Source organism: Manis pentadactyla, chromosome 1 (genome assembly GCF_030020395.1).
Source record: "Manis pentadactyla isolate mManPen7 chromosome 1, mManPen7.hap1, whole genome shotgun sequence".
NCBI lineage: Eukaryota > Metazoa > Chordata > Mammalia > Pholidota > Manidae > Manis > Manis pentadactyla.
In genome coordinates this window covers 889,859-913,518 of record NC_080019.1, presented here as the reverse complement: position 1 = coordinate 913,518, position 23,660 = coordinate 889,859, and the positions used below count along the sequence as shown (strand labels likewise).

Here is a 23,660-nt window from a genome sequence, read left to right as displayed (position 1 = left end):
CCCATTTTCTCTCTCTTCTTTTGGTACCCCTATAATGTGAATATTGTTCCATTTGCATTGGTCACACAATTCTCTTAGGTATTCTTTCATTCCTATAGATCCTTTTATCTCTCTCTCTGCCTCAGCTTCTCTGTATTCCTGTTTTCTATTCCATCAGCAGTCTCTTGCACCTCATCCAGTCTTCTCTTAAGTCCTTCCATTGTTTGTTTCATTTCTGTTGTCTCCCTCCAGAATTCATCCCTTAGCTCTTGCATATTTCTCTGCAACTCCATCAGCCTGGTTATGACTCTTATTTTGAATTCTTTTTTAGGAAGATTGGTCATATTGGTCTCACCAGGCCCTCTCTCTCTGGTGTTTGAGTGATTTTGGACTGAACCAGGTTCTTCCTTTTCATGGCGATAGAAGTTATCGCCAGTGAGTGGCATGTTTGTCAGGTGGGAGGACCAAGCCCCTTCCTGTTTGCTGGTCGCCTTGCCCTTCTCTGCTTCCTGTGCTGGTTAACTGCACACAGCAAGCAGTCTCTGGGTTAATCCCTTGAGCTGCCGTTGGCAGGGCAGCCCTCAGCATAGCCTAAGGCACTGGCGGGGGTTGCAGGCGAGCCACACGTTCTGCGAGAAAGGTGCCCCTTAGTTACTTACGCACTTTGTGCTGTCTTCCTTAAGCCTATGCCAGGTAGCTGCACACAGGGAGCAGTCTCTGGGTCTGGCTCGTTTAACTGTGCACTGGGAGAAGATTCTGTGTGGTTGCTGTGAGTGTGGCTTCTCCCTGGCTGGTCTGCAGCAATGGCGTGTCAGCAGTTCGCTTGCAGTGCCAGCCGGGGGGAATGAATAGCAGGCTGTTAATCACTGTGAGGGGCTTTGGAGCTGTGTTGCCACCGAGGGGGTTAGGGCGCCTGAAGTTCCTTCAGATTCCCAGCCTGCTTTTCTGAGTGTGCCAGGACAATTTTGTCCACCTGTTGAACCCTTGTCCCCTTACGACTTTTAAAGTGCGTGCTTTTCCTTTTGTTCCAGGGAAGCTGGCTATGGGGACCTGTTCAGGGTCTCCATCTCGGATTTACTTTTCCGTTTCTCTAATATCCCGTATACCATGCAATGTGTGTCTGTGCTCCCAATGCAGAATACTAGGGCTGGTTATTTAGCAGTCCTGGGCTTCCACTCCCTCCCCAGTCAGATTCTTTTCCTCACGCCAGTGAGCTGGGGTTGGGGGAGTGCTCTGGTCCCACCATGTCACAGCTTTATATCTTACCCTTTTCATGAGATGCTGGGTTCTCACAGATGTAGATGTAGCCTGGCCGTTGTACTGTATCTTCTGGTCTCTCTCTTAGGAATAGTTGCATTTGCTGTATTTTCAAAATATATATGGTTTTGGGGGGATATTTTCGCCACCCTACTCACATTGTCATCTTGAGCAAGTTCCCTCGTGGTTTTAATTTGCATTTGCCTGATGATTAGTGATGTGTCATATCTTTTCATGTGACTGTAGGCCATCTGTACGCCCTCTGTGGAAAAATGTGTTTAGATTCTCTGCCCATATTTTAATGGGTTCTTTGTTTTGGGGTATATTTATCCAATATGTATTGGATATCAGTCCCTTATCAGATATATCACTTTCAGATATTCCTTACAGTAAGTTGCCTTTTCATTTTGTTGATGTTGTCCTTCACAGAAACTTTTTAGATCGATGAAGCCCCTCTTGTTTATTCTTTCTTTTGTTTCCCTTGCCTGGGGAGATGTGTTCAGAAAAAATTTACTGTTGCTGATTTTCAAGAGATTCATGCCCATCTTTTCTTTCAAAAGTTTTGTGCTTTCATGCCTTTAGGTATTTAATCCATTTTTTTTAATGTTCAAAAAAATATATTTGTTTATAAAAAATACAATGGGATAAGTTTATGCTGAGAAATGCAGCAATAAATACAGTTGAAGGAAACAGAGCAACTCTACATTGAAACATTGGCACAAACAGGAAGAGCAAATGCACTGCCCAGACCTAACTGTCTGTGGGCTGATTTTATACACGCTCCTTTAGAAACACCATTCTCAAAAGATCTTGTCAGCTTGGGTAAGAATAAGTACACATTTAATCACAAATGCACACTGATCATGACTTTATTCAGCGAAACAATACTGTAAAAACATTGCTATGTAAATTTCTAAAATGCAGCATCTTAAATTTAGTTGGCAAAGACCACATTTAATTAAAGCACGAGTTTATTAGTCTTCCGTGTAGAAACCAGATACTAAACTGAAAAAAAAAAAAACCCCAAAAAACCAAAAACTTTCTGTTGCTTGAAAATACCATTTTAAGTAGAAGATTGTTAAAATGTATAGATCTTCCATTACTGTACTGGCTGTCTCACAGTACTCCCCTTTCACAGTATTCCTTTTCACTGTGCATGCAAGTTAATGGCTATGCTGTAGGATTTGACTGTTACAGCACTAAAAGGCAACTATTTAGGGAAGAGGCAGGAAAAGGAAGAGGGAATGTATGTAAGGCAATACTTCTTTTAGATACAATAAGCATAAGAGTGTTTGAGGAAGACAAGATAAAAATTACTCAAGGCTAGCTTGTTTCTCAGTGGATAAAAAACAATGGGCTAAATACTGAACTCCTCGTGTGACTAATAATCAATGCTTTGGTCACCGTACTGGTAATCTCTGGGGTAGTCATCTTGGTACTCATCATGATACTCATCGGGGTATTCTGCCTGATAATCACTATCACTGATTTTCAATCCGTTTGTTCCTGTTCCTAGGCTTCCATTGTGAATGACAGGTTCTGTTGGAGCAGCACAGTATTTAGGGTCATATATTTGCTGCCCAAGCCCGTACACACTCATTCCTTTCTGGGAGGTGACTTTGTTGGTACCCATCTGTAGGGAAATTGTAGAGTTGTCCACTGGTTGTAATGTTAGTTTCTGATCGTAGATGTCTCTTCTGGTACCTGGTGCTAACATCCCTGCCTGGCTGGCTCCTTTATTGGTGCCCGTCTGCAGGCTAATCGTGGACTGGTCAAAAGGTTTGTCAGTTTGCATTTTGGGATGATAAAGATGCCTCCTAGTCCCATAGGCTGTCATACCTGCCTGACTGGTACATTTGTCGGTTCCCATCTGCAAACCAATCACACTTTGGCCAGCTTTTAATTTTCATCAAAACGTCTTGTTTGCTTTTCTGCATACTTAACTCCAATGTCAATGGTTATGTTGTTGTTTTAGCCAGACCTGCTAGAGCCACCAGTGTCGTCTGAACCTGGGTGATGTTTCCATTCTCAAAAAGATCATTTGCTTCAAATAGATCATGTGGCTTCATACTGTAAGCCTGAATAGCTTTAATAAAGTTGCCAATATTCTCCAACCGAGGCCAGTTTAGTGAAGACTCATTAACCTTCTTCACTGAGCCTGGCTGTAGCTTGTTTATGAGTTCAGAGAGGATTATGCCATCTTTTAAGCCCAGCTGGAAGTTGGTGCCAGTGCTCATGCCTGTCACCTCTTCTATCCAGTTGCGAAGATCTTCTGCCTGATTGTCATACTTGGAAGCAATCTTGTTCTTGAGTTCGGCTGAGAGCCCATAGGATGGGCCCTTGCTGAAGTGGGTCATGGTAGTCCTGGTGGCCGGAAGAGGCTGCGCTTGGATCTGAGGGTTTCTCGCACTCAGCTTCCACGTTCCCAGAACCGAGGAGCAGCTGCAGCGGGAGATGCTCGGAGCTCTCTCTCCTGGGTGGTGCAAGAGACGCCGGGATGTGGTGGTGGAGTGCAGGCGGAGCCTCGGTGGCTCTCCGCATCTGGGTCCAGGGGAGCCTCCTGGTCAGTGCCAGATTCCCCCACCTAATCCATTTTGAATTGAATTTTGTGCATGATGTTAGACAGTGATGTGATACCATTGTCCTGTATGTAGCTGTCTGGTTTTCCCAGCGCCATTTATTGAAGAGACTGTCTTTTCCCCATTGTATATTCTTTCCTCTTTTGTCATATTTTAATTGACCATATACGTGTGGGTTTGTTTATTAGTTATCTGTTCAGTTCCATTGATTCATATATTTGTTCTTGTGTCAGTACCATACTGTTTAATTCACTGCAGCTTTGTAGTATAGCTTTTTACCCCCAGCATTGTTCTTCATTGTCAAGATTTCTTTGGCTCTTCAGGGTCTTTTGAGGTTACATATAAATTTTAGGATTCTTTGCTCTAGTTGAGTGAAAAATGCCATTGGTTTTTTTGATAGGGATTGCGTTGAATCTATAGGTTGCTTTGGATAATATGGCCATTTAACAATATTCATTCATCCTATCCAGGAGCACAGGATAGCTTTCCATTTTATTTGTGTCTTCCTCAATTTCTTTCATCAGTGTCTTAGAATTTTGAGAGTACAGGTCTTTATCTGCCTTGGTTGAATTTTCTTCCCAGTGATTTTATTCTTTTTGAGGCAATCATAAGTGGGATTCTTTCTTAAATCTCTTTCTGTTAGTTCATTTGTATGTGTAAATGCGGCAGGTTTTTGTGCATTGGTTTTGTTTGCTGTGACTTTTTCTGTGACATTTATTAATTCCAGTAGTTTTTTGATGCAGTTTTTAGGGTTTTCTCTATACAGTATCATGTCACCTGCAAATAGGGGAACTTTGACTTCTTCCTTACCAACTTGGATGCCTTTTACTTGTCTGGTTGCCGTGGCTAGGACTTTCAGGACTATGTTTAATAAAAGTGGTGACAGTGGGCATCCTTGTCTTGTTCCTGACCTTAGAGGAAAAGCTTTCAGCTTTTTTCAATTCAGTGTGATGGCAGCTGTGAGTTTGTCATATATGGCCTTTGTTATGTTGATGTATGTTCCCTCTCTACACACTTTGTTGAGTTTTTAGCATAAAAGTATGTTGGATTTTGTGATCCTTTTTAGTACCTATTGTGATGATGATAGTTTTTATCCTTTCATTTGTTAATGGGGTGTGTCACATTGATTTGCAGATATTTCACCATCTTTGCATCCCTGGAATAAATCCTACTTGTTCCTTGTTAATGAGTCTTGTTGTGTATTTTTTAATTCAGTTTGCTGCTAGTTTTTTTGAGGATTTTCACAAATGTGTTCCTTCAAGGATGGTGGTGTCTTAGTGTTCCTTTTTTGTACTGTTTTTGTTGGATTTGGTATTGGGGTGATGCCGAAGTAATGAAATGGCGTTAAGTTTTCCTTCCTTTCAAGGTTTAGAAGTAGTTTGAGAAAGGGGAATATTAACTGTACTTTAAATATTTGGTAGAAGTAATTTTGGAACCATCTGGTCCTTGTCTTTGTAAGGAGTGTTTTTTTGATTATCAGTGCAGTTCATTACTGTCAGTCTGTCAGTGGAGATTTTCTATTTCTTCTGGTTCCGTTTTGGAATATTGAGCATTTCTAGGAGCTTACCTTTTCTCCTATGTTTCCCAATTTGATGGCATGATGTTTTTTATAACAGCCTCTTGCAGTCCTTGGTGTTTCTGTGGTGTCAGTTGTCACTTCTCTTTCATTTCTGACTTGAGTTGTCTGTGTTCATTTACATACACATGGCCGTCCTTTTGCCTTGTCTCCATTTGTTGATGGTGGTGAACTCTAAATAAGACAATGGAAGAATAAAGTCTAAAGGCCCTGTTTTCTGTATGGAAGTGCTTTTATTTCTTTGGCCAGGTTCGAGTTTCTGTAATTTGTTGGGTCCATTTGTGAACTCTCTGTTCTATTTCATCTATTTGTGAGTATTCATTTATTTATTTATTTTATTAATCAGGAGAAAGAAGTGCAATTTATAGTGTGGCTTGACATTTAAATCATAAGTTTCATCTAAACACACCTGCCCAATAGAAGGGTGAATGACCTGTGGAAACCTCTGGTAGGTTTTTCTTCTAGACATCAACATCAAGGCAGCTGGGTTTTTTAAATGGAGGGTGTCAAGCACACATTTGGTTTTGACTGGTAAAGCAAATGATTAGAACTAGTTGAGTTTTAGGTGTTTGAAAATATTCAGGGTAATGACAGGTTTACAGATCAAGATAATACTGTAGAATGGAAATACAGTTTGTTCACTTAATCTAGTGCAGTTTTATAACTAATATGTAAGTCGCTTGCCTCCTGAAATTGGAGTAACATGCTTGGCAAGTCTGTTACCCACTTGCAGCCAGGAGGATCCTTGTTGTTGGAGCACAGATAACAAACAGGGCAACTAGAAAGACGTGTTCTGTTATTTTTTTCCTGAAGTTTGGTAGATTGATGATTTTTTAATAGCAAGGCAAAATCTAATTTCTCAGTCATCTTCTGGATCCATTAGGATGAAATTGCTGCTTTGGGCAATTACCATGAAGTCTCAATCAAGGGCTGTCAAGTTCTGTTTCTTCAGTGGTTTCTATCAGGGCAGAGAAGGTGTCAGTGCTTTTGTGGTTGGAGACTTGTTGTTTTGGGTCACTCTGATGTCAGGGTTCTTGTTCACGAAGCCGAAGAATGAGCTTCATAAACACTCAAGGTAGGAGAGCAAGGTAGAGGCTTTTATTTAGAGATAAAGTGAACGGACAGAGCTCCTGGCTCACACAAGGAGGGGAAAAGAGAGTCCCTGTGTGTATTAATTTTAAATATTATGCTCCTTTAGTTATTGTAGCTGTGCAATTAAGCTTGAAATTTTAATGTTTGAGTTCAACTTTTTCTTTATCATTGATAGATGAACAGGTATTCAATTGAGTTGTCAATTCCTGCAATATAGTGTGGTAAGGTTATTGTTAGGATTACTTGGGGTCTCTAAGTCAATTTGAGGAAAATGGACATCTTAGTAATGGAATTTTGATCATGGACAGTATATCTCAGTTGTTTTGTTTTTTCTTTCATTGTTCTCAGAAATGTTTCACATGTTTTTCCCCAGAGATCTACAAGTATTTTGTTGCATTTATATTTGAGCATTTGTATTTTTGCATTTTTTATTTTTGGTGGATATAAATGATACTGTTTCTTACATATTCCAATCATATGTTAATGGTTGACTGAAAATCAGAAACTTTTATGTTCACTTTGAACTTAAGTTTATGGTATATGTGTAAAATCCCGTCTGGGCACAGAACAACGGGCTCCATTTCTGTTTGAACTTAACCATATATTTTCACTGAATAATCCATATATTGAATTTGAGCCCTTTGCCAGGACTTCAAAGAAGGGGCCCAACCATCAGTGACTATGTTTGAGCTATGGGATGCCTGAACCTGCCTTTTGTGGCATGCATTGAGCACGTGTGCTCCTCCTGTGCACTCTGGTACCTTTGCTAGAGTGAAGACTTGAGCTTTTGTATCTGCAGGACCCAGGAGTCTGGGCTGAAACTTTGGGATGACTTGGAGCCCAATCCACCAGGAGGAAAATGCTTCCCGTGTGGGGTCCTGACACCTGCAGAGGGGGCTTTGCCATGATTTCTTCTGGATGTTTCTGCAAGGAGTAAGTACAGAACCTGCCATTTTCTATCATATTCCTAAATGCTTTCTTTATTAAATTCTCATATAGTATTGTAACTTTTTTTTTAACGTGTGTTGTATAAAAATTTCTTAGAAAGGTAAATAGGGCTGGTGTTATCTATACAATAACACTGTTATGAAAGACCAGAATTAGATTATATAATAGCTCCAGGGTCTGAGGCATAGTGTGTGCCCAGAAAGAATAATATTTTGTGAATTTAAAATGCTTTATGGAAGCAGATCAAGTGAGGAATGAGCCAGCTCTTAGAGCTTTGTGCTCTTCTGTGAATCATCTTTAAAGATCTGACCCTGTAATAATTAATGTGCAATGTTCCTCATTCACTGAGGGTTTCTAATGATTTAACTTTATATTATTCTGTATCGTTTAGATTCAGGATTGTTTCTGTAGAGAAATCCCGATTCAGCATCATATTCACAGTCATAAAATTCATATCAAGAAATGGGACCAGCCAGTCTTCCCTGCAACCTGAGGCAAAGAGAAAAAAGTCACACCCTAGTAAGTCCCTTCACTCACCTGTATTGTTACTTTTCCAACATTAAAGTAATTGAGATCCACTGAAAAGTGGAAGTTTAAGTACATTAAAATTCAGAATATTATTTTGAGTTCTATTTTATTGATGCCAAACCAGAATTTAGTACACTTTTATGGTCCTAGCTTTCAAAAAGCTAACTTATCAATATGTTTATATCCCCTGTAGCTTGTCATTTTCAAACGGGATTATCATTGTGCTTGATGATTTCTCCTGAATTAGTGTTGAACATAATTTTTAAAAATTATCTTCATCCACTAATATGTTCTTTAGTAGACCTCTGTGTGAATGAATGTATTTGTTAAAACATACATAAATGAACCAAGGGAACATCTAACTGTTTTGATACACGATTAGAGTGAGCAAGTTTCATGAATCAGGTTTAGAAGATCAAAATATGATGTCTTTTCTCTTCATGCCACCTACTGCATGCTGCTTAAAACCATTTAAGGTGAATTTATTACCAAATGAAACAAACCTGTTTCCACTAAGCCAATATACAGCAAAGCCAAACACTGACATGAGCAGTGAAATCAAACCCTGACATTGGGATGTGGTGAAAGAAGGTGGGTGTTCCCCAAGCAAGGAGAATGGATAGCTAAAACTTAAAGCCCTGCACTCACTATTGGCTTATAAGCAAGGGCTTTTAAAGGTTATAGGAAAGGGTTGCAGGATGTGCGATGAGCTTGTGGCATTGTTCTGATGGGTCCATGGTGAGGTGACAGGGGACTGTTTCAGGAGTGTTAGCTGTCAGCCTTCTGACTCCACTGAGGCTGGAGTCCATGTGCTCATTGTCAGGAGGTGGCATGTCTGGTGGGGCCTAAATTCCTGCAAAACAAGTCAAGGATACACGAGTCAATAGTCTGTCTGTGGCCTTGAGGGGGAAATCAGAGTCCTGGGCCATTTTAGTTTGCTATTTACCTTGGTTTGCAAACTCCCATTTTTAAAAATCTTAATTTACACATTCTGATTCCCATACTGTGGGTCATAATTGATGGACCCAGTCTTCTGTATCAGTGAGATGTCTGAGGGCCTTTATCAGACAGGGAATGCCTGTGCAGTTACAAAACATCTTTAGGACTGAAATCACCGTAAAGCTTAAGAGCCAAAACATTGGCTGCTTTTTCTAAATGAGATGCATTTATGGAAAACAGATTTTCTCAGGTTCCAAGTAGAAAATCTGAAGGTACTTTACTTTTGTGTATCTTGGTTTCTGAGATGACAGTGAGATGTTTCTAATCTTCCTTTTTTATGTGCTTCCTTCTTGTAATAATGGAAAATTCAAGTTTCTCTATAGCATGCTCATTCCTTTACTTTTTTGGTCAATTCTGAGCTTCAGAAAAAAATATACATAAACCTTGCTTTAGCTTTACATTCCTCTAATATACTTTCACCTAATATTCTTTGTTGGTAAGCTACACGACAGGCATTCTAATAAGCATGAGGAATTACATATTGTCCTGGTTTTTCACTAGAGCTGTTTTTTAACCATTTGCTTATGATTCATATGATCATCTCATCATGATCAATTGCATTAAATTTGAGAGTCTGTCTGTGCCAGCTTGCTTCTGAGTTTAGCACTGTGTATTTTATGTGTTACAACTCCTGAGGAATTTTCTTAATTACTTAAGGAGTCTAAAATTTTCTGGACTATTAACGGGGGTTTTGTTTTAGTTTCTCATAACTATTGTATAGAATCTTTATTTTACAAGGGTGTCTGTATATAAAACCTATTAGCATGCTGTAGGTTTTACTTCTTAATTGTTTTCATGGAGGAAGCCCTACACAGATTCACACACAGGGGAAGTAGGTGTACATTCAGGGGATTGTCTGCTTGAATTGTGGACAGTATCTGACTGTGGAAATCAGATGCTTTTTACCAATGCTTCTATGAATTCTCATAATGGTTAATTTCCTATGACACTGGAATAATTGAAATTCTCTTAAATATTTAAAGAGTGTATGTATTATATCTCACAATGTAATATTTCAAGTTTACATATTTGTACTAAAGCCAAAAATATTTTCAATTTACTGTTTTTAATTTTCAAATTCATAAAGTATATCCATGTGCCTTATTGAAGTTTTACATTCATACAACATACTTCCAAATTTATATACTCTCATTGTTTATTTAAAAACGAGTGAACTAATAATTATGATGTTTGATTAAATTGTCAGTTTTCAGGAGAGTCTTAAAATTGTCAGGAGACACCTAAAATTTATTTCCAGTCAGTCAAAATATCATTCCACGGTGCTAATTTGCATACAATTTAATAATGATTTTGTATCAAGATTTGGATTCAGCGTAGTATATATTCTCCTTTGATATTCCATATATTAACTTTTGAGTCATGTTAACCTGTGTCAAAATGCACCAATTCCATGTAGTCCCCTACGGCAGCACAAAGGGGATAGTCTCTTCATCACATAGCCCACATACCTCTGCACCGTAAATTCCCCGCGAGGTCATGTCGCTCCTTCCTGCCGCTTACCCGGTAATTTGTCATAAGAGAATCCCACCTCAAGAGATCCAGAGTGGTGATTCTCTCTGTCTAGTCCCCTCTCTTCATGTTGCTGGGTCATACCTGTAGGGACAGACTCAGAGCAGCACCACACAAGAAGCAAAATGACAGCTAAGACCCCAGCTTCCGTCCTCCGCCAGCCTCGTGGAGAGGACAGGGTGCAGTGGTTCAGGGGCACCATGGGCCTTAATAGGAGGAGTGGTGGTAAGGGGGAATGCCCTTGTCCCTGTCCTGTGCCCTGTGGCAAGGGTTAGAGAGTTTTCATAGTAGCCAGGTGAGGAAAGGCATCATGATAGAAAAAGGGGTTTAGAGTTCTCAGTGTTTCCCCAGGCTCCACAAATTATCCATCACACTGGAGGTACAGTAACATTAATACATTACTCATGTACTGCCTTCTAAATGTTCAGTTTCTTACAGGGTTGACCAGCTTTAGCTTTACAACTTGGTTCATCTGGGGTAAATCAAGCTCTTCATCTGTAACATATTTTGCAGTCAGACTGCCTTAATGGCATAGTATGAACACAGTCATTTAGAAGAGTGTTTTCAGATAATTTCAGACTTACAGAAAACCTGCAATATCCCTGATATTCCTTCATTCAGATTTTCCAGTGGTCAGTGCACCACTACATTTGCTCCATCATAGAAAATTGTCCACTGTATTTTTCCAATTAGAGGCACAATTTACCACAGAAATACGACATGACCCACATTAGGAAATCAAATAATTCTTACCTGCAGACCAGCTTTAAATATCAGCAAGTGCATCAACTATGAGAAAAATATGTCTGCATTCTGGTCCATAGACTATCTGTTATTTTCATGACCTCAGTTGGGTTAGAGTCCAAAGTTCTCCAACATCATTATGTGCAGGCTCAAGAGTCCTTGTCTTCTTGGCCTTAGAGGGGAAGCTTTCAATGTTTCACTGCTGAGTATAGGGTTAACTATAGGTTTGTTGTATATGGACATTATCATGCTGAGGTTGTTCCTTCTCTGCTCTGTTTCTTGTGGGTTTTTATGATAAAAGTATATTGTATTTTGTAGCATGCTTATTCTGACTCTACTGAGATAAGATTTTTTTCATTTACTTCTAATCTCATCTGATTTGCATATTGAACCACTTGCCTCCTTGGGATAAGTGTCAGCTGGTCATGTGGGAAATCCCTTTAATGTGACCTTGAATTTGGTTTACTAATACTTGTAGAAAATGCTCATCTATTTTATATTTTTTTTTATTAAAGGTATCATTGATACACAATCTTATGAATGTTTCACATGAGCAACAGTGTGGTTACTACATTCCCCCTTATTGTCAAGTCCACAACACATACCCCATTACAGGTACTGTGCATCAGCATAGTAAGAATCTTGCATCTATTTTCAATAATATTGGTCTGCAGTTGTGTTTTTTTCATGGCATCCTAATCTGGATTGATAGCAGGGTAATGGTGGCCTCATAGAGTGAGCTTGGAAGTGTTCTGCACTCTCCAATTTTTTGGAAGATTTTGAGAAAGATTGACATTAATTCTTTAAGAGTTTGGTAGAATTCTCCAGTGAAGCTCTCCGATTACCGGAATCTCTTGTACAGCAAGTGTTCTCTGTCTTTTTTTTCATTCATTTATTCTTTCATCAAATACTTTATTTTATTTTGGTATCATTAATATACAATCACATGAGCAACATTGTGCTTACTAGATTCCCCCCATTATCACGTCCCCACCACATACCCCATTATAGTCACTGTCCATCAGTGTAGTAAGATGCTATAGAGTCACTACTTCTTCTTCTCTGTGCTGTATGGTCTTTTGTCTCCAGAGAAGATCATAGCCTTTCACTGCTGCTTCTCAGCACAGGCCTGTCATTCGTACTGGGTCAGTGGGTTCTCCAACTGTGTTTTGTATATGGAAGATGCTTCTGATGATTCTGCAAAGTTGCAGTCTTCCGGCTGGCGAGCCGCAACCCGGGGACGTGCGGCGCGGGAGCAGCCGGGTGTGAGCCCTCCCCACAAGCCCAGCCCGGTGTCTGCATCACCGCCGAGTTTGAAGCATCCAGTGAAAACGCAGGACGCCCGAGTTCACGCAGCAGGCCCGGCCTGGGCGGAGCGAGGATGCTGGGAGTGCCGCGCCGGGGGCGGGTTGAATCTCGCGTCTCGCGAGGCCCGCTGATCCCCGGGGGCGGAGTACGCATTCCCACGGCCAGCCGTGCAGCCGCGCAGGGAGGCACCACCGCGTCGAGGGCAGCTGCGGGGACAGACGCAGGATGCGCGCGCCCCCCGGCGACTCCGCCTCCCCGGGCCCGCTGCTCAGGGCGGCCCACGGGCCGGCTAGCTCGACGCAAGCCAGCCGCCCTCCGGCCAAGTCGGTGGCAGAACCCCTCCGTGGTCCTGGGGGCGTGCCAGGCACACCCCCGGGGCGCGCGTGCTGGGACACGGCTGCCAGCGCCTCGGCCCTCCCCAGGAGCCGGGCCCCCAGGTGGCAGGTCACCGGCCTGACAGCACCCCCGCCCCGGGCTCTTCAGGCCCTGCGCGGCTGCCCAGCCAGCGCTCCCTGGCGGCCCCCAGGTGTCAGCTCCCACCCCCACCCCCCGCGGGAGCCGAGGGCACGCCGTCCCTGCGGCCGCCTCCACCGCCACAGGCCTGGGGCACGGGCTGGGGCGGTGCTGAGCGCCCTTCCCACTGGCAGGGATGTCGGGCCTTTCTTAGGCTCTTAATCTACGATACTACTACTAAGCTTTTCCTTACACTTTTGAAAAAACGGAGTCATTTTGTTCTATAGGATTTACTACGTTCTGGATTTTGTTTTGATCGTTATGGTGTCATTTTAACATGTACTCAATCCCTATTTTCTCCTTAAATGGGCAGTTGGCTCCTGAGGCTTGATTAGTTTCAAGTTCGGTGATTTGGGCAGAGTATTTCATAGGTGGTGCTGTGCACTTCTGCTGGCATCACATCGGGAGCACGTGCTGTGTGCCTTTTGCGATGTTAATGTTGATCGTTGGACTCGGGTGTCAGTCTAGTCCTTCCATTTTTTGTTCCTATGAGCTTTTCAGCTGCTGATTTTAGTGGCCATTTATCACCTTTGTCTGTATCCATTGTGGCAAAGTGGTGATGTTCTAATTCTGTCCTTCCGTCTGCATTTGTTAGTTGAAGGTCTGTGTAATTCTAGAGAGAAGAACATGCCCTACCTATAGGAATGGTAGGATAATAAGCAGGCACTGATGCCATAGCTAACTCCAAAGGTGACCAGTTAGGTTCTTGCTGTGTTATCTTTATGAACTGATGATATATTTTTTTTTTCATAATTTAAAAAATTCGTTTTGACATCATTAATCTACAATTACATGAAGAACATTATGTTTACTAGACTCCCCCCTTCACCAAGTCCCCCCCACAAACCCCATTATAATCACTGTCCATCAGCGTAATAAGATGCTATAGAATCACTACATGTCTTCTCTGTGTTGCACAGCCCTCTCCCCCCCACATTATACATGCTAATCGTAAGGCCCCCTTCCTTTTTCCCCACCCTTATCTCTCCCTTCCCATCCACCCTCCCCTTACTGTTTTATGGTGTAAAAATGCAGTTAGTACAACCGCTGTTCCTACTGTCTTCATTTGAAATCTCAGCCAAAATTCCTCAGAATTAATATTTAAAATGGGAATTACTGAAAAGGTTTAGTATAGATATTTTTTTGACATGTAGACACTGAGTATGTGCATTGGTTTTTTCCATAACCCTGCCATAACATCATCTTGACTATGCTTTCATCCTGAATATCATGATCAGTATCAAGTATAAAAATGTCTTTGTAATAGCAGTGAAGTACATGTAGTGGCTAAGACTGCAGGTTTTAGAGAGAGACAGTCCTGGGTTCAAATCACACGTTGCTGTTCCTTATTGCCAGTGCACCTCAGGAAATGATTTAACCTCAGTGGGCCTGTGGTTCCCTCAATGGTAATATAGGGACCGTGAAACCCACCTTACTAGGTCAAATGATTATGAAGATTAAAGTGAACAACACATTCAAAATGCCTCGGACAGAGCATGGTGCTTGGACTGTGGGGTGTAACTGTCATCCGTGATGGGAGCAAGAGCAGTGCTTGTGTCCATGGCACCCATTGTGTGAGGTCATCATATGTCATCATTCCGAGCCTGGTGCCACAGCATAAAGGGCAGTCAGGACTGCTGGCTCTGGCTGCAGAAGTGTCCAGAGCGGTTCAGGCTGAATCCTGCTTTAAGGTTCTTTTAAGGAAAAAGGAACACTAAAAAAATCTTATTAACCTTCACACCAAAGGAATTCTCTCTCAAAAAAGAAGTATAAGGTAATTTAAAAATTGTTTTAGAAAGGTTATTTTGAAAGGATGCTTTTCTGTGTCCGGACATACTACTTGGGACTCTAAATAAGGACAGGTAACAGTGTATTTGTTTTGGTTTCCTTGTGGAGGACAACCAGCTCTTGATTATTATCTATGCACTAAGCAGGCTTATTCCTGTAGTACACTAGCTTTATGCTGGTGTATGTGTGTCCGTAAACCCTTTTTTCCTTCTCTTTCACGATAGTATTTATAGAAATGAATGTGTTACTGCTAAAGATTTAAATTAGTAGCTGTAAAAGGAGAATTATAATGGTATAAAAGGCTTGATCTGTCACCATCTCTATCTTCTTAGTCATCTTTTTTCTCTATCTGTTTCTTTTAAATCTTAAGAAAGATTATTTTCAGGAACCATTTACTATCTTAGTCTTGGAGATTAAGAAAAAAGAATAAACTCCTTTTTATGCATAATTTCTGAATGAAAAAAAGCATAGGAATCAAATGATATAAATTATATTTGCTTTTTCTAAGGAAAGTTTATTGAGAAAAATACTTCTTTTTTTCCTCACCCACAATTGATTTGACTGTTCAGTGAATTAAACTTTAATACAAGCTTCAGCTTTTCCTAACAATCCATTTCTCATTTTATGAAAAAGCCCGATACATGAATCGCCCTTAGAAAGTATTTATTTATAAATGCCTAAAGCAAAAATGTAAATGATGTCATTTTTCAGGTGAATTTTGGACACCAAGATTATCTGTTCCTTTTTTGTCACAGGTATATTTTCCTAGCTGAATAAAATATAACTATGTAAAAATTATAACTGGATTAAAAAAAAGCTTAATTGATTGAACCCTTGAAATTCAATCAAAAGCTCCCCATGCTGGTGAACATAAAACTGTTTTGCCGGATTCCTCCTTAGTGTTTTAGGGTGTAAAAATGCAGTTAGTACAACTGCTGTTCCTACTGACTTCATTTGAAATCTCAGCCAAAATTCTCTCCTCAGGATTACTATTTAAAATGGGAATTACTGAAAAGGTTTAGTATAGATATTTTTTTGACATGTAGACACTGAGTATGTGCATTGGTTTTTTCCATAACCCTGCCATAACATCATCTTGACTATGCTTTCATCCTGAATATCATGATCAGTATCAAGTATAAAAATGTCTTTGTAATAGCAGTGAAGTACATGTAGTGGCTAAGACTGCAGGTTTTAGAGAGAGACAGTCCTGGGTTCAAATCACACGTTGCTGTTCCTTATTGCCAGTGCACCTCAGGAAATGATTTAACCTCAGTGGGCCTGTGGTTCCCTCAATGGTAATATAGGGACCGTGAAACCCACCTTACTAGGTCAAATGATTATGAAGATTAAAGTGAACAACACATTCAAAATGCCTCGGACAGAGCATGGTGCTTGGACTGTGGGGTGTAACTGTCATCCGTGATGGGAGCAAGAGCAGTGCTTGTGTCCATGGCACCCATTGTGTGAGGTCATCATATGTCATCATTCCGAGCCTGGTGCCACAGCATAAAGGGCAGTCAGGACTGCTGGCTCTGGCTGCAGAAGTGTCCAGAGCGGTTCAGGCTGAATCCTGCTTTAAGGTTCTTTTAAGGAAAAAGGAACACTAAAAAAATCTTATTAACCTTCACACCAAAGGAATTCTCTCTCAAAAAAGAAGTATAAGGTAATTTAAAAATTGTTTTAGAAAGGTTATTTTGAAAGGATGTTTTTCCTATGTCTGGACATACTACTTGGGACTCTAAATAAGGTCACGTAACAGTGTATTTGTTTTGGTTTCCTTGTGGAGGACAACCAGCTCTTGATTATTACCTATGCACTAAGCAGGCTTATTCCTGTAGTACACTAGTGTTATGCTGGTGTATGTGTTTCCACGAGGAGACTTATAGTGGGAAATCTGAAATATCACAAAAGTAGGCAAAATAATGTACATCATGTACCTATCATCAGCTTTAGAAATTATCGTATGAACAATATTGTTTTACATATATTCCCATCTACTACTTGAAGCAAATTTTAGACATCGTACTTCATCTATAAATGTATCTAAAAGATAAGAATTCTTGTTTTCTACAAAAGTATCACAATACCATTATCATACTTTAAAATGATAATTTCTTGATATCAAATATCAGACATTGTTCAAAATTTTCATTGTTTAAATTCTTAACTCTCAGAATTTCCTAAACAGTTTGTCTATTTGAATTAAAATCTAGGTAAGATCCAAACATTAGGCATGTTTGATACATCCTTTAAGGCCCCTTTAATCTTCTCGCAGTGTTTTCACTTCTTGAAATTTATTTGTTGAATAAACTGGGTAATTTGTAGAATTTCCTACAGACTGCATTTTGCTGTGTAGTTTATAAAGCCAGGGAACTGTTTGTCACCTTTTTTATATAGACCTTCTTACTTTGTTCTTTAGATTTCTACCCTTTTTCATGGCTTCCCTTAATATTAATTTCACCCAGATTTTACCTTTATAAAAATATTTAAATTATTAGCCTTCATAGAATAGCTTGCATCAAGCCCCACCCTTTGGAATGGTCCGCTGAGTCCTAGGCAGGTGTGAGAATCTCAAGCTGATCCCATTGCCTCTCATCACTCTCATTCACTTACAGTATATAAAATGATATAGATGCTGTTAATTATAGACTGTTTGGCAATTTATATTCAGAGTGGAGAGAGTTCGAGTTAGTTAGATTTCAGGGTTGTGCCAAATCTACTTATTAGATTTATTTAATATTTTATTGTTAAAATGATAAAAAATACATGTTCCATTTGTATCTGACATGTTCTGACAATCTAGGTCAGTCGGTTCAGTAAATGTGCTATTGAAATGTGGCATGAGGTCCTTAAATTTTAAGTTTAAATGTCTGCTGAATAAAGATCCTTGATGTTGTCATACAGTTTTTATGTGTTAGGTAGAACCGCATGAAATTGCCTATTTTGTAAGTAAAAAATGATTACATATTTACAATTTTATATAGTTCGACCTAATGGGCAACTATAGAACTTCAGAAAAGGAACTTGCAATACTTGTAACATGTTCTAAATCTTCCCTGAAATTATATATTAAAAGCTTTTTATTTTTTAGGAGAGAGAAATCAGAAGTCAACAAGCTGTTCTGAAGCATCAGGTCTGTAGACATAAAGTTAAACAATTGTTGAAATGTACATTTTATGATTTTTCTTAAATCTTAATTTGGGGAGCATCTTGAAAATATTTTCTTAAAAATTTCCATTATGATTCCCCCTTAAGTTTTCCCTTCATCTTACAGTTATTGCCTTGCTTTCGTATTGGTGTCTTTTGGGTGGTTAAAAATTGGTTTCATGACTATGTGATTTCTGTTTCATAATGTTGTGCCAACTCTTTCTACTGGGAGGTGGAGAGGCATAGACTAGATATGGTATGGATATGTTTATTTTTGTACATCTAACACCGCATTGTGATTTGGTTGTGATATGGTTGTCATAGCAATGCATAAAGTGTAGCACTGGCTGCTGTCATATTACATACTGCTGCATGGCTTTACATCACAGTGCATTGCATACATCTGCTTGTCTGTCTATAAGTATGATCTGTCCCCAAGATTTTTAATTGAATTGTGTAAGCCTTATTGAAGGCCACTGTCCGAAAATTTGTGTTACTGATGTTAAAATGAAAGTTGGATAACTGTACAAATCAGGTACAATTGTGACCCATATTCTCCCATCTTTCCTGATGCAAAACTGCCATTGAATACGGTGTGAATTTTCAGTTAGGTTGATGAGAGAATATGAAATAGATTCGTGTTTTATAGGTAAATTTTAGAAGTGATATTAGAAATATCCCTTTGGGGATACGAAAAAGAATTGATTAGACGTTACAACTTTGATTTTTGAAGTTTGAAATAAAATGAGATGATCAAACTCTAAGCTACTGGTAGTGCTTATCTTATTTTCATACTGTGCCTTTTAGATGCCCTTATGGCCAATGGTGCAGCTTTTATGGCTTTAAGTAGTGCATGAAGTGGCAGACATCAGTAAATAGGAGTATCCCGTTTCATTGGTATTGGTGTATGAACCACATCTAAGCAAAGAGCAGAGAAAAGGAACAACGGAGGAAAACGATTCGGGTCACCTGTCAAAAGAACCCAGTTGTACCTCTGTTAAGGAACCAAAATGAGAGGAGGCTGAGTACGTGACTTTTTGCCAGTATTATTTCTGTTCCCCTGTCCTATATGTTATAACATCCCATTGTATTTATTTAGAAAGTTTCCACTGTTCTACAGGTGACTTTTTGACCGTTTGTGTAAATAGGAATTTTCCTATATAATGTCAACTCTGTACTATAAGTAAATGTATTCTTTCATCTATTTTATGAATTGATTTGCATTGTCTTTACTTGAAAGACAATGAAAGCTACACTTTTACTAAAGATGGATAACTGTGAAGCATGGATGTTGATTTGAAACATTTTCTCTAGGATGATCCTTGCCGACATGGTAACTCGCCTCAGCGAAGAGTTGAGGAAAGGAAAAACAGAGAAAAACACTTATGACTTGTCCAAACTACCAACTTGTGGTTCCGTTAAGACACCGAAAAGAGAGGAGGCTGAGTACGTGACTTTTTGCTGGTATTATTTCTGTTCCCCTGTCCTATATGTTCATAACATCCCATTGTATTTGTTTAGAAAGGTTCCACCATATTACAGGTGACTTTTTGACCGTTTTTGTGAGTGGAAATTTTCCTATGTAATGTCAACTCTGTACTATAAGTAAATGTAGTCTTTCATCTTCTTTATGAGTTAATTTGCATTGTCTTTACTTGAAAGAGAATGAAAGCTAAACTTTTACTAAAGATGGATAACTCTGAAGCATGGATGTTGATTTGAAACATTATTTTCTCTAGGATGATCCTCACTGATATGCATACTCGCCTCAGCGAAGCGTTGAGAAAAAAGAAAACAGAGGAAAACACTTGTGACTGGGCCAAACTACCAACTTTTAGTTCCGTTAAGACAACGAAACGAGAACACTCTAAGGACCTGACTCTTTGCGGGTATTATTTCTGTTCCCCTGTCCTATATGTTCATAACATGCCCTTGTATTTGTTTAGAAACCTTCCACCATACTAAAGATGACTTTTTGACCGTTTGTGTAAATAGGAATTTTCCTATGTAATGTCAACTCTGTACTATAAGTAAATGTATTCTTTCATGTGTTTTTATGAATTAATTTGCATTGGAAGAGAATGAAAGCTAAACTTTTACTAAAAATAGATAACCCTAAAGCATGGATATTGATTTCAAACATTATTTTCTCTAGTAAGAACCTTAATGAAATAGAAACTCATCTCAGCAAAGAGCAGAGAAAAAGAAAAAGGGAGGAAAACACTTCTGGTAACTCGTCAGAACCAAGTTTTACTTGTGTTAAGAAAGCAAAACGAGATGACTGTAAGGACCTGTGCAGGTATTATTTCTCTTCTCCTGTCCTATATGTTCATAACATCCCACTGTATCTGTTTAGAAACCTTCCACTATATATTAAAGGTGACTTTTTGACAGTTTGCATAAATAAGAATTTTCCTATATAATGTCAACTCTGTACTATAAGTAAATGTATTCTTTCATCTTTTTTTATGAATTAATTTGCATTGTGTTTACTTGAAAGAGAATAAAAGCTTACTAAAGATAGATAACTCTAAAGCATGGATATTGATTTCAAATATTATTTTCTCTAGTATGATCCTTACTGAAATAGAAAATCATGAGGATGCATGGCCTTTTCGTCTTCCTGTAAACTTGAACTTTGTTCCTGGTTATACCAAAGTTATTAAGAAGCCTATGGATTTTTCCACAATTAGAGAGAAATTAATTAGTGGACAGTAAGTACATCATTTCTGTTCAGTGTTTATTGAATGTTATGTGCTCAGTACTCTTATAGTGAGCCAAGAATACATCAATTACAAGCCCTGCCTTTAGAGACAGGATATATATGTGTGGTTAAGGTAGTATGATACGGAAGACAAGTCAATTAAAATTATATCAGTAATTAGAAATAGTGTAATAAAGCTGTTTTGACTTTGGAAGGCCACCAAACCTAGCCTGGGAGTTAAGGAAAAGTATCAGGGAAGCCTCCCAAAGTGACTAAGTGACATGTAAGCTGGAGCTTATATTGTGCATCATTGGGATATCAATATCATTTCATGTGCATTAAACAAAAATTGATTTCATAATATTTTTAGATTATTATAAGATGGATCATTGTTAATTTTAAGTAATGAAAGCCTTACAATGAATCATAGATTACAAAAAAGGCCTGTGTTAAAAGTAGAAGAAAATTATTTGCTCCTCTCTACCATATGGTCTTTGTGATCCTATCGAAGGGTAAAGTGGCTTCCTGGTCACAGTTAATGATTTTTGTTAAAACGACTTCAGACTCCTGCCAGGGAGTGACCACTGTCAGTGGGCTTTAGTTGGTTCTGGATACTGGACTCCTGTGGAACCACAGGAAGGAATGAGGCTGTTTGTTTACAGAACAAACCCACATAAAGCATTTCACGTGAGAATGCCCAGGAGCCATGGAGCTGCATGGGCCCTCTACTCCATTCTCCCCGCTCCCTTTATTCCAATATACTGCTTTTGGTTAATGTAGCTTGTGCCCATAACTGCAGGCAAATTCACCAGTAATTCTGGAGAAAAAAGGAACTTTACATGAAAAAGAACCATAAAATATATTTTGATTACATTCTTACTGTGTTTTTTAAAAGCATTATTTAACAGTGTATTAATTGATCCCTCCTGGATATTCCTTGGGAGAAAATGACCCTGTTCTATAATTTATATTCAATTTAGAAGTGTTGATTAGAACTTAACTCATTAGTGACCAACATTCTTACATGTATCAAAGGATTTAAGAAGTTGACAAAATGACTAATTTATTTGTTTGTAGGCTGAAATGCCAGTCTTTCAAAAGATTCTATTTACCTTTTAAAAAATTAAAATTCAGAAAACATTTAAGACTGTTAAAATATTGGTTCTAATATGAACCAAACAGCAGAAGCTGGTGTCTAGATAGGAACTAGTTCTTTTGCTCAGATGTTTAGGTGGGTAGCACATGGCTAGGACAGACTTACACAGGAAGACTTTACCAGTGTTTAAATTAACTCTTGACTTTATCTTCTGCAATTCTCCTGTCCCTGGGTGGAGGATGAACTTCAGCCTCAAAATCCCCAAAACACACAGGTTCAAACATTAAAATAGAGCTTAGACATTACCAAAAATCGGAGCTCCCTTTTGAGAATGAGTACTGGTGAATGGAGGAGGAACATAGCAGAGGGAGGCAGGCGGAGGGGAGCAGTTCTGTACGATCCTGTTCATGACGCCAGCTGTGTTGGAGGCAAAATTCAGTGGATTCAAAGTCCTCTAACTTCAAATTGTTTGATTAAGCCCAAACTAATGAGCTGGAAACAAAACTCACAACAATATTTCAAATATTTAAATCAGAAATTTATAGAACAGAGGGGAGGAGGTGCCTAGTTTAATGAGTGTGGGTTCCGTCAGCTGCCCTGTCCTGTGAAGGGACGGCAGAGATGTGAGCACCGCACTCACCGCACCTAGAGTCTCACCGAGAATTCTTTCCTGGATTCCAGTCTCCCTGACATTAATCATTAATCTTTTCTTGTAGTAAGGAAGAGTCTAAAGAGCGAAATATTTCTCAGAGTAATATTAAAATATTTTATAAAAACTATTCTCATACGTTGTATGATTCTATTTTTATGAAATACCCAGAATAGGTAAATCCATAGAGACAGAAAAACAGATTAGTTGTTTCCGGAGACTGGGATAGGGAGGAATGGAGAGTAACTGTTTAATGGGTTGGGTATGAGGTTTCACTTTAGGGTAATGACAATGTTTTGAAACTAAATAGAGGTGGTGGTAGTAGAATGTGTGGAATATACCAAGTGCCACTGAATTATCTACCTTAAAATGGCCAATTTTATGTTATGTGAATGTCAACTGAATAAAAATAATAATTCCCAGAAGAATAGGAAAATGGGTGAGGTTACATAAGTACTGACTTAAATGAGAGAGTGAAAAAGACTATACAAGGTATTTGATGAAAGAAATAGTTCCACTTTTACCAGGTCTCAGAGTTCCCGTGTGTACTTCATAGGTATTTCTAAAAGGTAAATTAGTGTTCAGCTTATCGTCATATATTAGAATTAATTTAAATTTGGATATCCAAAAGCCCTCCTTCAAAATATATTGATTTGGCTTGAGTTGGCTTGAAACAAGGCAGTCTTTTTTTACCAAAAAGCTTAGGCAGGTGCATTCACCAATCTGTCTTCTCTGTGCTCTTACAGAGAAAGAGAATCAGGTTTATCGCACCAAAAAAGCACAGACGCCACAGTGCTTCCAATGGAAGGGCAGATCCTCATAGTGTTTCTCTGTGAAGGGATAATATGCTGTTTTGTTGTTGGGATCATCATAATCCATTGCTTGAGAAAAGAGCATGGTTGAAAAGAGAAGAGAAAGAGGAAATGGGGAAGATTTAACACAGAGTGGCATGTCCTGGGATGTACGTGAAGGGTCCAGGGCAGCTGTAATGTGTATCGTGCATAGGAGGCATTGACGTTATTTCTAATGAAACTAAGTTGTTTTGAATGTGGGTCATAGGGTACTACAAGTGCTACAATTGGTCAGAAAAGTTAAACTAGTCAAGTGGAATGAGTTCTGGGCTGGGATTGTGATTCAAGTCAAACCGGAAATTGGATGGGGGGAGAAATGCTAGTTAGTTGAAATATATCTTGATCTTCTGAGAAATCTGTTTTTTCCAT

General features: G+C 39.2%; 1 protein-coding gene and 1 pseudogene across 6 annotated transcripts in view; one reads left to right on the top strand and one right to left on the bottom strand.

Annotated features, from left to right (window-relative positions):
* LOC130683447 (bromodomain adjacent to zinc finger domain protein 2B-like) overlaps positions 1 to 23,660 on the top strand; it is a 307,961-nt gene that overhangs the window by 11,028 nt on the left and 273,273 nt on the right. For 2 of the 6 annotated variants that reach the window (XM_057500906.1, XM_057500929.1), the window contains 7 exons: positions 7,283 to 7,416; positions 7,823 to 7,950; positions 17,936 to 17,977; positions 19,306 to 19,437; positions 19,731 to 19,880; positions 20,147 to 20,290; positions 20,562 to 20,705. In XM_057500906.1, the coding sequence (XP_057356889.1) occupies positions 19,307 to 19,437; positions 19,731 to 19,880; positions 20,147 to 20,290; positions 20,562 to 20,705 (569 nt within the window). In that variant the 5' untranslated portion in view covers positions 7,283 to 7,416; positions 7,823 to 7,950; positions 17,936 to 17,977; position 19,306. The other 4 variants (XM_057500959.1, XM_057501008.1, XM_057500979.1 and 1 more) reach the window with 4 other exon arrangements.
* On the bottom strand, positions 2,565 to 3,773 carry LOC130678880 (calponin-3-like; annotated as a pseudogene).